We start from the raw sequence: 12,851 nt of genomic DNA, 5'->3' as shown, positions 1-12,851 counted from the left end.
AATTCATCATATGAAATCTCACTTTATTGGTAATGGGAATACCTAATGTGGTTGTTTTACTCTGCAAAGCAAACCAAAAAATTACTAACATTTAAATGACGTAAACTAGTTGGATTTATGTGCACCCAATTTTAAAGTTAACTCCATCCAAGTAATAGCCTGCCCTTTGTTTTGTATTGTCACCTAATCGTCTCACTGTGTTTCTCCTACAGGACTCTGAGTTGAAGAGGACAGTGGACGAGAGCGAGCGCATCAAGCGGGCGTACGGACATTACTTTGACCTCTGCATCGTGAACGACGGCCTGGAGGCTGCGTTCAGGAGCCTACGGTCTGCGCTGGAGAAACTGTACACGGAGCAGCAGTGGGTGCCTGTCAACTGGGTCTTCTGAACCAAGAGGTCACCATCAAGCCACAGGTCAAAGGTCAGAGGACGGTGAGGTAGCTCCAGAGGGGCCGTCTCCATGCAGTCGATTGGTGGTGGGGGTCCAAGCGTCATCGTTCAGAGCAAACGACCAGCCTCGTGTAGAGCGTTTTTGTACAAAAGTTAGTGTTCCTCCGTTGAGGCTAATGTCAAGTTATACTTTTGTTTGAAATCATTTTACTGATATTTGTCGAGAAGGATTTAGAGTTGATTAGGAGGTTTAGTGCAATAGTGTGAGTGAGCGTGTGTGTGTGTGTGTCTGTTATCATAAACGTGGAAATAGAGTTACGGCCCGTCCACACACAAGAATGAAAAAAATCTTAAAAATCTTGATGCTGGGCGTGTCTGAAGCTTGGCGATTTCACGCGACCAACAACCAATCAGGAATCTCCCAGGAATCTCCCGCCCGCCCCCGGCATACAAAGCCTGTCCATTCAATGTTAAAACGAAGTAAACTGGATATAAACTCCCCAAACAGGTGAAAACCTACCAGTTTCACCAACTGTCTCTGCCACCTCCCTCCATGCCTGGTTCCTCCGGTTTAGGTCCCGGTAGGTGAACAGAGAGCAGTCGTAAAGGACCGGGACATTTCCTACAGCGATGATTAATTTATCCTTCATTTTAATATGGAAAAGACCGCAGCGGTATCTGCATACAGTACACGCGGTTTGATTGGCTAGCGCTTGCACTGGCGGGATTTGATTGGCTGATGCCAGCATCGCAAGCATTGGGAGCATCAAAAGTTGAACATTGCTCAATTTTTGATGCTCACGATGCTTGCAAAGCCATGCTCCGCTCCCCACAATGCAGTTCGGCGAAGATTAAAAATCTTCTACGTCACCCCATTCAAGTGAATGGGCGAAGCTTTGAAAGATTTTTTTTGATGCCTGTGTGTGGATGGGCCGTTAGAGTAAAGAATATGTTTTGCAGATTAATCTACCGAAGGGTTTTTTCGTCGAAGGATATAAAACTTTCTAGCCTTTCCTACTTTATGTAGTGTACTGTTTACATTGGGTTGGTAGGACAGATTGGTGGTGATGGAAACATACCAAATGTCATATTTATTATAGACCATTTGATCATACAGTATGATTGTATGTGTTCAGAAATGTGCTTTATATTGTTTGTCTCCACTAATTTGAAAAATGAACAGCAATAGATTCAAACTATAACATATATGTGCAATACATTTACACACAGACACTGATGTATACATAAACACACTTTGTGTTAAGATTGCAATCCTTTTATCTTTGAATGTTGATTACATTATACATTTGTTGTCCTATGCTGGTAAAGCGTCAGGTTTATTCGACAGAGAGACGACCCAGCAAATTGGTTCTGTTGGAGTTCTATTTGTAGCACTAAGAACAACAAAAAATGTAAAAGTAGCCTACAGTATGCACTGATTGTATAATGAAGGCAAATATGTTACCTAACAATACAGGTTGGACAATTAATGGACGTTTTTTTCCTGTTATTTCTGATTTACATACAGTCAAATATTTACATACTTACTTTTGCCTTAACGTTGTTCAAAAGCCAAGGAAACACTCACTGTACATGTTCCTTCTTAGAGAATAGAGAATAATAATACTGGCAATGCATTGAATATCTATTTTATTTCCCCTCAAACTTGTAAGTACTGTATTGTAATAAAGAGTATATAGTATAACATAGAGAGCCCCTCGGTGCTTTCATGGTTCTGCTGGTGTGTAGATGCAGTGGGACAGCTACACTGTAGTTTGATGTTCATATCAAAGTGTATTAAAATGGAGATGTTGAGAGGATTGCTTCACTGTCTACAGTTAATATCAATGCAAAGTTCAAATCAAAGCATTAAATAAGTATTTTTCAGCATACACAGAAACAACATAGGGTAAGTCAGTGTTTGGTAAGTTCAAATGTAAAGCTGTTGGAGGCCTGGTGTTTCCTGTGTGGCTGCGGGGGGGGGGGGGGGGGGGGTGATGGTGCTCCGTGATGGTGCTCCGTGGTTGCTATGGATGCAGGTGTCCCGCGGGTGTAATCCAGTGATGAGGAGACTGCGTTATCGGATACATCTCAAATGCAGGTGGAAGGTCATCGGACCAAATGCTGGTAATCTTGGGATCAAACTGCAAAAACGTAAAGTGACATTTTATTATTTTAATTATCTGTTCCTACAATATCATTTTAAAATGTTCACGGTTTCATACTTGATATTACAATTGTTTTTAGAAAATTATAAAAATGAATCTGAAGATCTAGATGACTAAACTTAAATAATCAAATATCTGATGGATGTAAAGATGGAGATACTTGCCAAAAAATGGGTTGGATTTTAAGAGATATAATTTAAATGTATGTAGCATCCAGAGTCAAACTGCATAAAATGAAGCACAATCTCATTGTAATAACAAAATTCTACTTAAAATGGTCTGTTTTTACACCTTGTATTTCTTGCTGAGAGTTAGATGTGAAGATGGATAGACTGAAGAAAATAAATAAGCATATTTCCAGAAAAAAAATGAAACTTTTAACTTAATTGTTGATTATTTTAAGAGAGATTTAAATTGAATTACAATTGTTCAATGTCATCCACACATGTCTATGAGTCAAACTGCACACACAGTAAAGCACACCCTGTTATTGTAGTAACAGAATTCTATTTAAATCAGTGTTTTATATTTCATGTTTTTAATTATTAAAATGAGTGGGAAGCTCTAGATTACTAATCTATTGTAAATATGTACAATGGTATAACAATGTTGTGGTATTTTTATTATTGCTTTTAGGATGTCTATCACCATTTATTAAAGGGACTATCGATAAAAACTAGCCTTTTGGCCAATTTGAGTACTTTTACATGTTTTTAATATGTTGATTAATGTACACTGTCCCTTGTTTTAAATAAATCAATTAAATCTTAAACAAAATTAAACGTTTTTTGGTGAAAAGCTAATAGTCATTTTGTGACATGCTTATTTGCTTTCTTGCTGACAGTAAGATATGAAGACACATACACTCAAGACTATCAAACTATTCCTTTTAAATGTTGATTTTTAAGACTTATTTAATTGGATTTTTAAATGTTTATATGACTTTTCTATTAATCTTCTGTGTCCAAATACAGCCGGTGATTTAGTTAAAGTTGTCCAATATGTTGGTTATATTAATAACAGTAGTTTAAACCTTTGCAGTGACTTTAATGACGGGCTTACGCACCAGTGAGTATGGTGGGGGGAGGTCCACAGTGCTGTACCGAGGGGGGAATCTGTCATATTGTGTTTCTTCTTCTGCCTGATCCTCAGGCAAAGAAATCGTAGAGAGCCGGTAGTCATCATGTGGCGTCGGTACGGTGACGTCATACGCTGCTCTTTTCTTTTTTGACTGCATATAGAAGCAGAGGAGAACCACAGCGATGGACGCCACCAAGCCTGGGAATCTAGGAGCACATTTCCATCATTCAGAGACTTCAGAGGTATATCATCTGGGCGATTTCATGTTTGCCTTTATTTGATTACTTACAAACATTGGAGGATATTCCCTACTGGAGCCATGGCTGTTGTTATGTCAAACTGCTGACATTGCTCTAAGGAAAAAACTAAATAATGATATGTAACATGGTCAACCATTGACAGTGTGACAACTAATTGAAATTAGAATAATGTAGACTGAATATGAATGCAAGTAGACGGTTACTAATTACAGTCTTTCAAGTATATGTACTTTTTTTTTAGTATTTCCATATCCTGTTATTTTGACTTTTAATACAATACATATTGAAAATAGTGTACTTCCTGATGAAGATAATGAGGATGATGAAGATTACATTACATCATGAGTTTAAATAAGATAATGAAGATTACATTACATCATGAGTTTAAATAAGATAATGAAGATTACATTACATCATAACGATAAATAAGATAATGAAGATAATATACTCCACTGTATTTACTTGCTATCTTAAGTTGAACAAAACATAATCCACAAATGTGACGCATCATTATAACATTGAGCCAATCAAATCCACAAGCTACTGGCATAAAAAAAATAGTGCAATTTTGATGCATTCATTCTATAATAATTCAATCATTTATTTTCTGAGAATGGTCAGTTGTACAGAATAAGCGCTCTTACTTGATAGTAGGGGCTCTTACTTATTTTAACGCTTTAATTTTTCTCACTATACTTAAGAATAAGATCTGAGTCCAGCTGTTCAAACGTGTTAAATGTTCTATGACATGTTCTGGAGATGTGGACAAGCTTGGAAAACCTCTACAGTATCAGATTTATTTCAGTAAAGGAATAAAACAAGCTTGTCTTCTCTGACGGAAATGAAGTCTTTAGACGTGACGCACACAAATCAACAAGTGGGTGTCGGCTCACAGGATGTGTCGGCCTTCACATACTCGAGCCCACTAGTACGAGACTAACTGACCAATCACATGGTTGACTTCTGACCTATGACCCTGCAGTATTTCACTAACAATAACACACTTTTAAACGCTTTCAAAACTCCTCAGCGTTGTACAAATAAACAAGCTTGAATCAAAATGATCTGGATGACCGGGATACTGTTTAACTTTATTGTCTGAGTTTAACAACCGACGGTGAACCTTCATCATATAAATCTGCTGCTCGTTACAATTGTTAGAGAAAACGATTATATTCAACTAATTCTAACATACATTACCTTGATGACACATAATTAAAAGATAAATTGATTATTTTATTACAATGGGATGAGTCCTTACCTTTTTTAAAAATCCAAAACAAACAGAAAGTGTCCTGCCCTCAGGACTGTATCAAAGGATAATGTGTGTCACTTAGGGAAGTGCATGACCCGATGAGCTTTTACAGCATTATTGTTTTTTTTTAAAGACACAGGACTTAGAGGTGTGCTCTGTGTCTTACACATCCTGCATGTTAAACAAAATCATTCACTCTCTATTTGCTGCAGCACAGCAACAACTATGGCGTTCCTCAGGGATCAATAATAAGACCACTCTTGTTCTACTTGCAGTATACAAACTTTGTCAAAATAACCAAAAGATTTCAATTGTATCCCTCCAAATAGTCATGGCTTTCTGAACTAAAACTGATCTTATTTAGTATTTACTAATTTACAGATCTACTTTTAAAATGTTGGTTGGGGGGGGGGGGGGGGTATATTTCAAGCATTTGATAAGACTTCAATTCATTGTATTCACAAATATAAATTACTTTATTTTGTAAATAACATACTGTATGTTAAACAGTTGGTAATATTCAAGCATGTAAACAAGTGCCTTAACTTACATACTGAATCTCTTTTAGGTATGCATATTGTACATATGGCAGTGTTTAAACAAGGTTGAGTATGAAACTTTAGTATTTAAAACAGTCAAACCCAGTCTCTCCTTTTCCACACAGTGGATTGCTTACAGGTAGATTAATCATATACACTTATGTCCCAAATGAAACTTATAACCACGTACAAGCACTAACGTTAACAGTTACCTGTATGGGCTCAAATAAGGGTCAAAAAGATATTGTGAAATTATGTTGTGCTTTTTGTTATGTAATAAGAGACATGTTAAGAATGACTGAATTTGAACCCAGGCTTTTACATTTTAATTCTTAAATCTTATTTACAACCACGTTTGTGAAATGATGTCAAACTCTAAGTGACCCTTATTTGATTCCATAGGAATGTTATGTAAAAAAAAAAAGGTACGGTTTGTTTAGAGTTGAGGATGTTTGAAGTGTATGAACGATGAGGTGGAGGATCAGGGTCGCTCTGAGTAAGGTGGAAGATCTGAGTATGATGGAGGGGGGTCTGGATAGGATGGTGGTTCGAACTGGAAAGGACAAAGAGTTATTCAATTACATAAATATTGCACTTTCTTTGCTGAGGATAAAATCTTTGAGAACATTTTTAAAGATAATTAGCAGAAAAAACCCTTTATCAAAACCTACCCTGTACGGAGGAGGGCTGACATTTCTTGAGCAGTACATGGGAGGCTCTCTGTAAGGAGGTTGAAAATAAGCTTCATATGCGTCCATCATTTCCTCGTCTTCCTCTCCCACCTGCTCCTCTTCACATATGGGGATGACGTACACAGAGGGAGAGTTAGCCGGCATCGTGGACAATCTTTCTGCTTCTCTGCGCTTCCTTACGAAATGGTAACAAAAAGCCCACAGTAGGATCCCAGCGCACATCAAGGGGATCCTGAAATGAAAGACGGCTTGAGTATACATGCAGCAGGCATACAATGAGGTGTAGAGGAGGTCAAATTAACGTTTGAAATACTTACTCAATCACAGGATAATAAAGGACCATGGCAGTTTTCTTTTTTTCTAAATCACACCTGAGAAAAAATGCACAAACAGGCCTTGTTATTCAAAGGGACCTGGAGATAGTAAATATCTAACCGTTTGTCATGTTATATAATGTTCAGTTTTGCAATACAGTCAGACAGTTCAAAGGTAGCTCTTTATTGCGTTGTATCCCTAAATAACAAACCGACATAAACAGAGTGTCTTTAAGGCAGATATAATTACTGTTAAAAGTTTCACAATCCTGAAACGTATATGCACCGCAATAACACTGTAGGTTTTGATCTGACTCCCACACTTAGTCAATATAACACTATAGTTCAAAGATAAAACTGCACAGCCTGTGTTGCTCTAATGGCATGTTGCTACATAAAAGATTGAATTCGAATTTATTAAAGCAAAAGAAAGCAGCAGTAAAAGAAAGTGGCTAACATTTCCTTTTCATTTCTGACGAATATATAAAACAGGACCTTCTACAATGAGCCTGTTTCTCCAGTTTCAGGCCTTGCTGAGTAGAGTCAATGAAAAAAGCACAGAAAAAGATTTATCAAATTTGGTTGAGCTGTCTCTGACTAAATTAATATGTTCCATTCAGTAAATAAAGCTTACCTTCAAGTACACGCCATGCAGTGCAGGTTAAGTAGCGCGATGACTTGCAACAGACATTTTATAGCCTCCTTGACCTGTTTAAAGTAGCAGAACTCACCGGCCAGTGACGTAAAGAACTTATCATCTTTGACACTGTTCCCACTCCAATGACGCTGAGGGGCCAAAGGGCGCTCTCTGTTAAAAGTGACTCTTAATCATTATGAAACAATGTGATAAACGCAAAGATGTAATAATGAAGGCGTGATGACATTATAGGGAAAAGACAAAATCCCCTGTTTCAGCTTGTGTCCTAGGAATGCAGTCAAGGTTTTGTTGAAACATGTCAGAGGAATCTGCACTGCAGCAGAATGTTTCACTTTGATTCTCTGTCCCAGAACAATAATAATTTGAGGCTCACGCTGAGCCAGCTCAAGGTTACACCACTACACACACCCTTAAGAGGCCCTGTAATGCCCATGTTTAGGTTCATATTAGTATTTAGTGTCTCTACTGTGACATGTCTCTATGCTTTAATATTCAAAAAGCTCTTTTTCTCATACTACCTGTGCTGCAGCACCTCTTTTCACCCTCTGTCTGAAACCAGAGCCCAGTCTGCTCTGATTGGTTAGCTGGCCGCCTCTGTTGTGATTGGTCAACCAGCTTAGAGATGTCCCGCCCCTTGGCCTTTCACGTACAATATGTTGGAGTGCTAGCCAATAGGAGCGTGAATGTTGCGTAGTGATGTCACTATGTTACAGAAGTAAATAAAGGAGTCCAATGGAGGGAACTTTGGTATTTTAGCCTTTACAGACCATATACATGCACAAAAACATATAACAGGAAAGGGAAAACCCCCAAAAAGTATAAAAGAACCTCTTGAAATGTTTTATTTAAGCTTATTTCTGATCCCACAATAATGCCTGAAATAATTTCTCATGTTTGTACACACCCCAGCATGCCTGAGAGTTACACAAGAAGTTACTCCTTGAAGAATAAAAACATCCGATAATGTCTGTTAGCGTAGGAGAGGAGGAGGTGGAGGAGGTGGAGGTGGCACAAACCCAGAGGTGCCAGTCTGAGAGGGTGGTGGAGGAGGAGGAGGAGGAAGAGGGGAGCCTCCCGATACAGGAGGAGGTGGAGGAGGTGGAGGAGGAAGAGGGGAACCTCCCGATACAGGAGGAGGTGGAGGAGGTGGAGGAGGAAGAGGAGAACCTCCCGATACAGGAGGAGGCGGTGGCGGGTAGGCGTTGTTCGACGGAGAGATTGGCGGTGGAGGGGGAGGTGGGGGGAGACATGTGGGTGAGGTTAAATTTGGCGGAGGAGGGGGGAGGCCTGTGTCCATTGAGGAGGAAGGAGGTGGTGGTGGTGGAGGAGGAGGGGCGGTCATACTGGGGTCCAGATTGGCAGGAGGAGGTGGAGGCAGGCTGTTGTCGGTGGGGTTGGAGACGTTTGGCCAGGTGGGGACTGATGGAGGGGGGACAGCGATGCCGTAACTGGACCTGCATTAAAAAAAAAATAAACGTTCTTTTTAAAAGAATAGTTCAACATGTTTCTTGAACAGATACAGAAAATATTAGATGTATTAATAAGAGAGCTTTAGATAGCTGTGTTTACTAGCCACGACTTGTATTATTTTCCCCTTGTGAGCGTGTGTGTGTCTGTGAAGAGATAGCATCAAATACCAAACAAGATGCAGTCACACAACTTTAGAGATGTGTAGTTGAGATCCAAACAGATTGTAGATGGATGTGGTTGTGGTGCCATTGGTCTCCCAACTACAGTATACGCCCTTGGTGGCTGGGGGGATCTCACCATAATATGTTTCTCTAGATGTTGGATTCAAGTAAGAACTACACTTTTTTAGCTTGGATTTATTGTCTCTAACTCCGTAGTCAGGGGGTTATTGTGCTCTAAATTCCATTCAAAAGCAAAACTCCATCGCATTGCAGGCAGTGAAAAGGAATTGGGGTTAGTGGACGAGGACTCATTTTATAGGGTTTAAAAAGCAGAAATGGCTGAAGCTAGTTCTGCATTAGCTGTGCAAGAGGATATAGTGGGCCTTGAGTAGTTTGCGTGCAATGCATCCTGGTACATGTATGCCCTGCCAGTCAGTTTCATTAACAGGAGAACTCCGTTTTCTTTGTCAATATAGCACATACTTAGCATGAATAATCAACACTGATTTGATAACGTAACAAAAGGTTGTGAATGTTTCCTTTTTAGTGTGAGTGTATTTGACTGTTTCTTTCGTCCATATTTCACTAACCTTTCCGACATGATCTTGAATTGTGCAGCTTATGTTATGCCTCTTTTATAATAATCAGTATGGGAGTGTTCATATTTTTAACAAAGTTGCTTTAAAAAGGGTAAAAATAAGTTCTTATACTGACACAGTGTAGTCTGCAGTGCTCTGTATGCTCTCTGTGGAGTCGGCTTTCTTAGGCTGCAGGGGGTACTTTGGGGAGAAGACGGATAAAGGTTTAGAAAACAAAGGCATCTCTACACAATGAAAGGTTTTGAACTTAAAGTCAATTTATTTTCTTTCTCTTCCAATTTCACATCCAATATACCTCAAAGCAGTGTCCAGTGGAGTCCAAGATGGAGAACGATATTGGGACTCTGGAGTAACTTCTCTCCGGCTCCTTGCCTGCTGTCGGGGGGGCGATGAGCTTGGCTCGGGTTCTGTCTTTAGGAGTAGTGAAAGCACCAATCTCTCTCCTGGCTACCGACTCAAAGTGGATGGCTGCAGCCTGGAGAAGAGCACAGAGAGACACAAACACTCTCAGAACACTTGTTCCTAGATAGCATATTGACCAGACTGACTTCAGATGTGAGCGATGACCTGCAAGTGGAGCAATGCAGCAAATGGACACTTTTTGCTTTTCCAAATATACAACCAACTGTAGAAATTTGTATTTAAGGTTTGATGTAGTGGCCGAAGGTCAAGCACTCCATTGTTCAGCAAAAGCAGTTCATTAAATTATGAAAATGAGGATACAAACAAGTATGACTACCACTTGTATTTACTTGTTTCATTCTGTTATTTCACCAAATAAAAAGCAGAATGCTGCACCTTTTACAGACTATACTTTAAAAATGGTTTTGCCATGATATGGAAAGTAGTGTTTTCAGAAACATTGTTTTTATAAATATAGTTTCTCAATACTTAAACAGTTGCAATACTTACAATACTGCCAAAACTATTTTGGTATAATGGTAACAGCAATAGTAGTAAATATATATTTTTAGGAACTGTATTGAGGTTTTCCCTGCATTGTAACAACAATATGCAAAGGTCACATGACTCTATGGGGTAGCAGAGGTCAGGTGAGCAGTGTTTCAGTGTTTCAGGTAGATGTGCTCCTCACCAGGGACAGCAAGTTGACGGAGGACTCCAGGTCTCTGATCTGCAGGTCCTGGGAGTCCAGCAACCGGAGTAGGGTGCTGCCCACGCTGTTGATCTGGTACGCCACGCTGGCAAGAGCCTGAGCAGCCAGACCCATCGCCTCCTCAACCGCCTTCGATGTGTCCTCTGCCTGGAGGGTTGTATTTATGGTTTTACAGTGGAGAAATGTAATGAAGTACATTTATCAAGCAATGTACTCTAATACAATTTTGCAGTATACTCTACCTGAGTGTTAGCATTGTATGGTATTCATAGTCCATTACACTTTGGAAGCCAATAATGTAGTTTTTACTCAATCTCTTTTACTTGACAGCTTAAGACTTAAGTTACTAGTTACTTTGCAGATCCATATGATTAGCTAATACAAAATATTAATAAACTCATAAACCAAATTGAAATACTTTAGATTAAAATATCCAATAGCACTATTTAAAGTAAATAAAGTGTGCTTCACTTTTACCAGTGTTTTAATATATGATTCTTAAATTGGACATTAATCTTTAAGAGTAATATCCCTTTTTACACATTAATAATGTTTAAATGCCGATACTTCTGTAGCCTACTTTTGCTACAGTACTTTTACGTTTAACAGAGTATTTTTCCAAGTGCGTTTTTCTACTTTTACTAAAGTAATCGATCTGAATACCTCTGTAAAACACATGGAAAGTCCTAAACCTGGCACCAGTTGTGACTTTACCTGTTGTTGTTCACTGACCATTGGGCCCACTCACCTGGAGGAAGTTGCTCTCGCAGTAATCTGCGACGCGGTGGAGGTTACTGTGGTTATCAACCAGATTCCTCCTGGCAGTCGGCGCTTCTTGAAATATCTGGTTAATAACTTCAGAAAGCCTCTTTTGCTCCGTCATTTCTCCAATCATCGCTGCTAACAAACCCTTTAAAAACAACTCCCCGCTGCTGCAGGAAGATGTGGAAGTGTGTCAGGGAGGAGGTCGGTGTTCGGGAAGGCGGAATCACCGCAGGGGAAACATTTCCACAGCAGCTGATCCTGGGGCAGGGCTCTGCTCCAGGTACACATCCACCCAAACTCATGAACAACACACATTTGTTTCTAAGGACACATCATGTACCGTTTACATCGTTGTACTTGTTAACTATACAATAATATATTACAATATATATTTAAATCCAGGTGCGTATCACAGCTGAGCCACCTGTGTTATATTTGCAACATCCACTAGAAGGCAGTGCAGTCTTATGTCAAGGCCTGTTGATTAGCCTGTTGTATGATAATACATGATAAGCAAGCTATCCCTTTAGGTCAACAACACACGGATAACAGTATCTACATAAGGAACGGTTTACTCCAAACACGCATAATAAAGGTTAGCCTTATTTTATTTGGTTACAAACACACACGGGACAGATTGATAATTAATCCTTTCTTTTTAATAGTTGACTGAATGTTCATGATGTTTTGTGTTGATTAAGCTACTTGAAAGTAATTGTATTTAATTTTGTAAATTATTTCCTATCTACATGATATTTAGAATAAACTGATCGATAAACATGCTTCTAAAAAAAAGAAGTACTCATAATACCAGAGTGTAGGACTACTCTGTTACAAGTAAAAGTCCTGCATTCCAAATCTTACTTAAGTAAAAGTACAAACGTATTACCATCAAACTATACTGAAAGTACTAAAAGTAATCATTCTGCACACTGACCCATTTCAGAATAATATAAAGTACAGAAGTATTACCAGCTTGATGTACTTCAAGTAGTAGCCTACTCTTTACCTCTTTTCAAAGTATTACATTATTATGGTTATTATAATATCCAGTTTCTATTCATTTAAGAGCATTATAATGTTGGAGTTGTTCAATTTGGAGTTTATGGATAATACAGGTGGTTGCAGCTGTTTTATAATATACTGTATTATGTATTTTTTTAGAGGAACAAGTATAACTACAACGTACATTATATGTCCCCAAAACTTACATTATTTATTATAATTTAGATACATTTGATAGATAAGTAATACACATCAGCATATCATGTGATTATATATGTACAAATTAAGAAGTAACTGAATGTAAAAAAAATAAAAGCTTTAAATGGAAATGTAAACATATGTCAAAACTACAACTATACTACAATACTTGAGTAAATGTA

The 12,851-nt window shown here is 38.6% G+C and overlaps 2 protein-coding genes and 1 long non-coding RNA gene across 12 annotated transcripts in view; 1 reads left to right on the top strand and 2 right to left on the bottom strand.

Annotated features, from left to right (window-relative positions):
• Positions 1-2,209, top strand: part of mpp2b (MAGUK p55 scaffold protein 2b) — a 51,748-nt gene extending 49,539 nt beyond the window's left edge. For all 7 annotated transcript variants that reach the window (XM_079660742.1, XM_079660741.1, XM_079660740.1 and 4 more), the window contains one exon: positions 213-2,209. In XM_079660742.1, the coding sequence (XP_079516868.1) occupies positions 213-389 (177 nt within the window). In that variant the 3' untranslated portion in view covers positions 390-2,209. The remainder of the gene's footprint in view (positions 1-212) is intronic.
• Positions 1,384-5,139, bottom strand: LOC307025831. The gene is made up of 3 exons (XR_013804288.1): positions 3,929-5,139; positions 3,626-3,845; positions 1,384-2,535 (listed from the first exon to the last, which is right to left on the bottom strand). It is a non-coding gene; the product is annotated as an uncharacterized lncRNA (long non-coding RNA).
• A 463-nt stretch (positions 5,140-5,602) lies between these two features.
• On the bottom strand, positions 5,603-11,885 carry abi3b (ABI family, member 3b). 4 transcript variants are annotated; one of them, XM_079660745.1, is made up of 8 exons: positions 11,450-11,885; positions 10,681-10,848; positions 9,883-10,062; positions 9,703-9,767; positions 7,334-8,811; positions 6,703-6,756; positions 6,365-6,633; positions 5,603-6,246 (listed from the first exon to the last, which is right to left on the bottom strand). In XM_079660745.1, the coding sequence occupies exons 1-5, from the start codon at positions 11,594-11,596 to the stop codon at positions 8,328-8,330; spliced, it is 1,044 nt and encodes a 347-aa protein (XP_079516871.1). In that variant the 5' UTR covers positions 11,597-11,885; the 3' UTR covers positions 5,603-6,246; positions 6,365-6,633; positions 6,703-6,756; positions 7,334-8,327. The 4 variants fall into 4 exon arrangements, with proteins under 4 accessions (XP_079516871.1, XP_079516869.1, XP_079516872.1 ...); XM_079660743.1 differs by having other exon boundaries at positions 6,365-6,617; XM_079660746.1 differs by having other exon boundaries at positions 7,431-8,811.
• Positions 11,886-12,851: the final 966 nt, after the last annotated feature.

The sequence above is a fragment of the Notothenia rossii genome, assembly GCF_949606895.1.
Source record: "Notothenia rossii genome assembly, chromosome: 11".
In the NCBI taxonomy this organism is placed as follows: domain Eukaryota; kingdom Metazoa; phylum Chordata; class Actinopteri; order Perciformes; family Nototheniidae; genus Notothenia; species Notothenia rossii.
The sequence above is the reverse complement of the archived record's forward strand: the minus strand, read 5'-3'. Positions and strand labels throughout refer to the sequence as shown.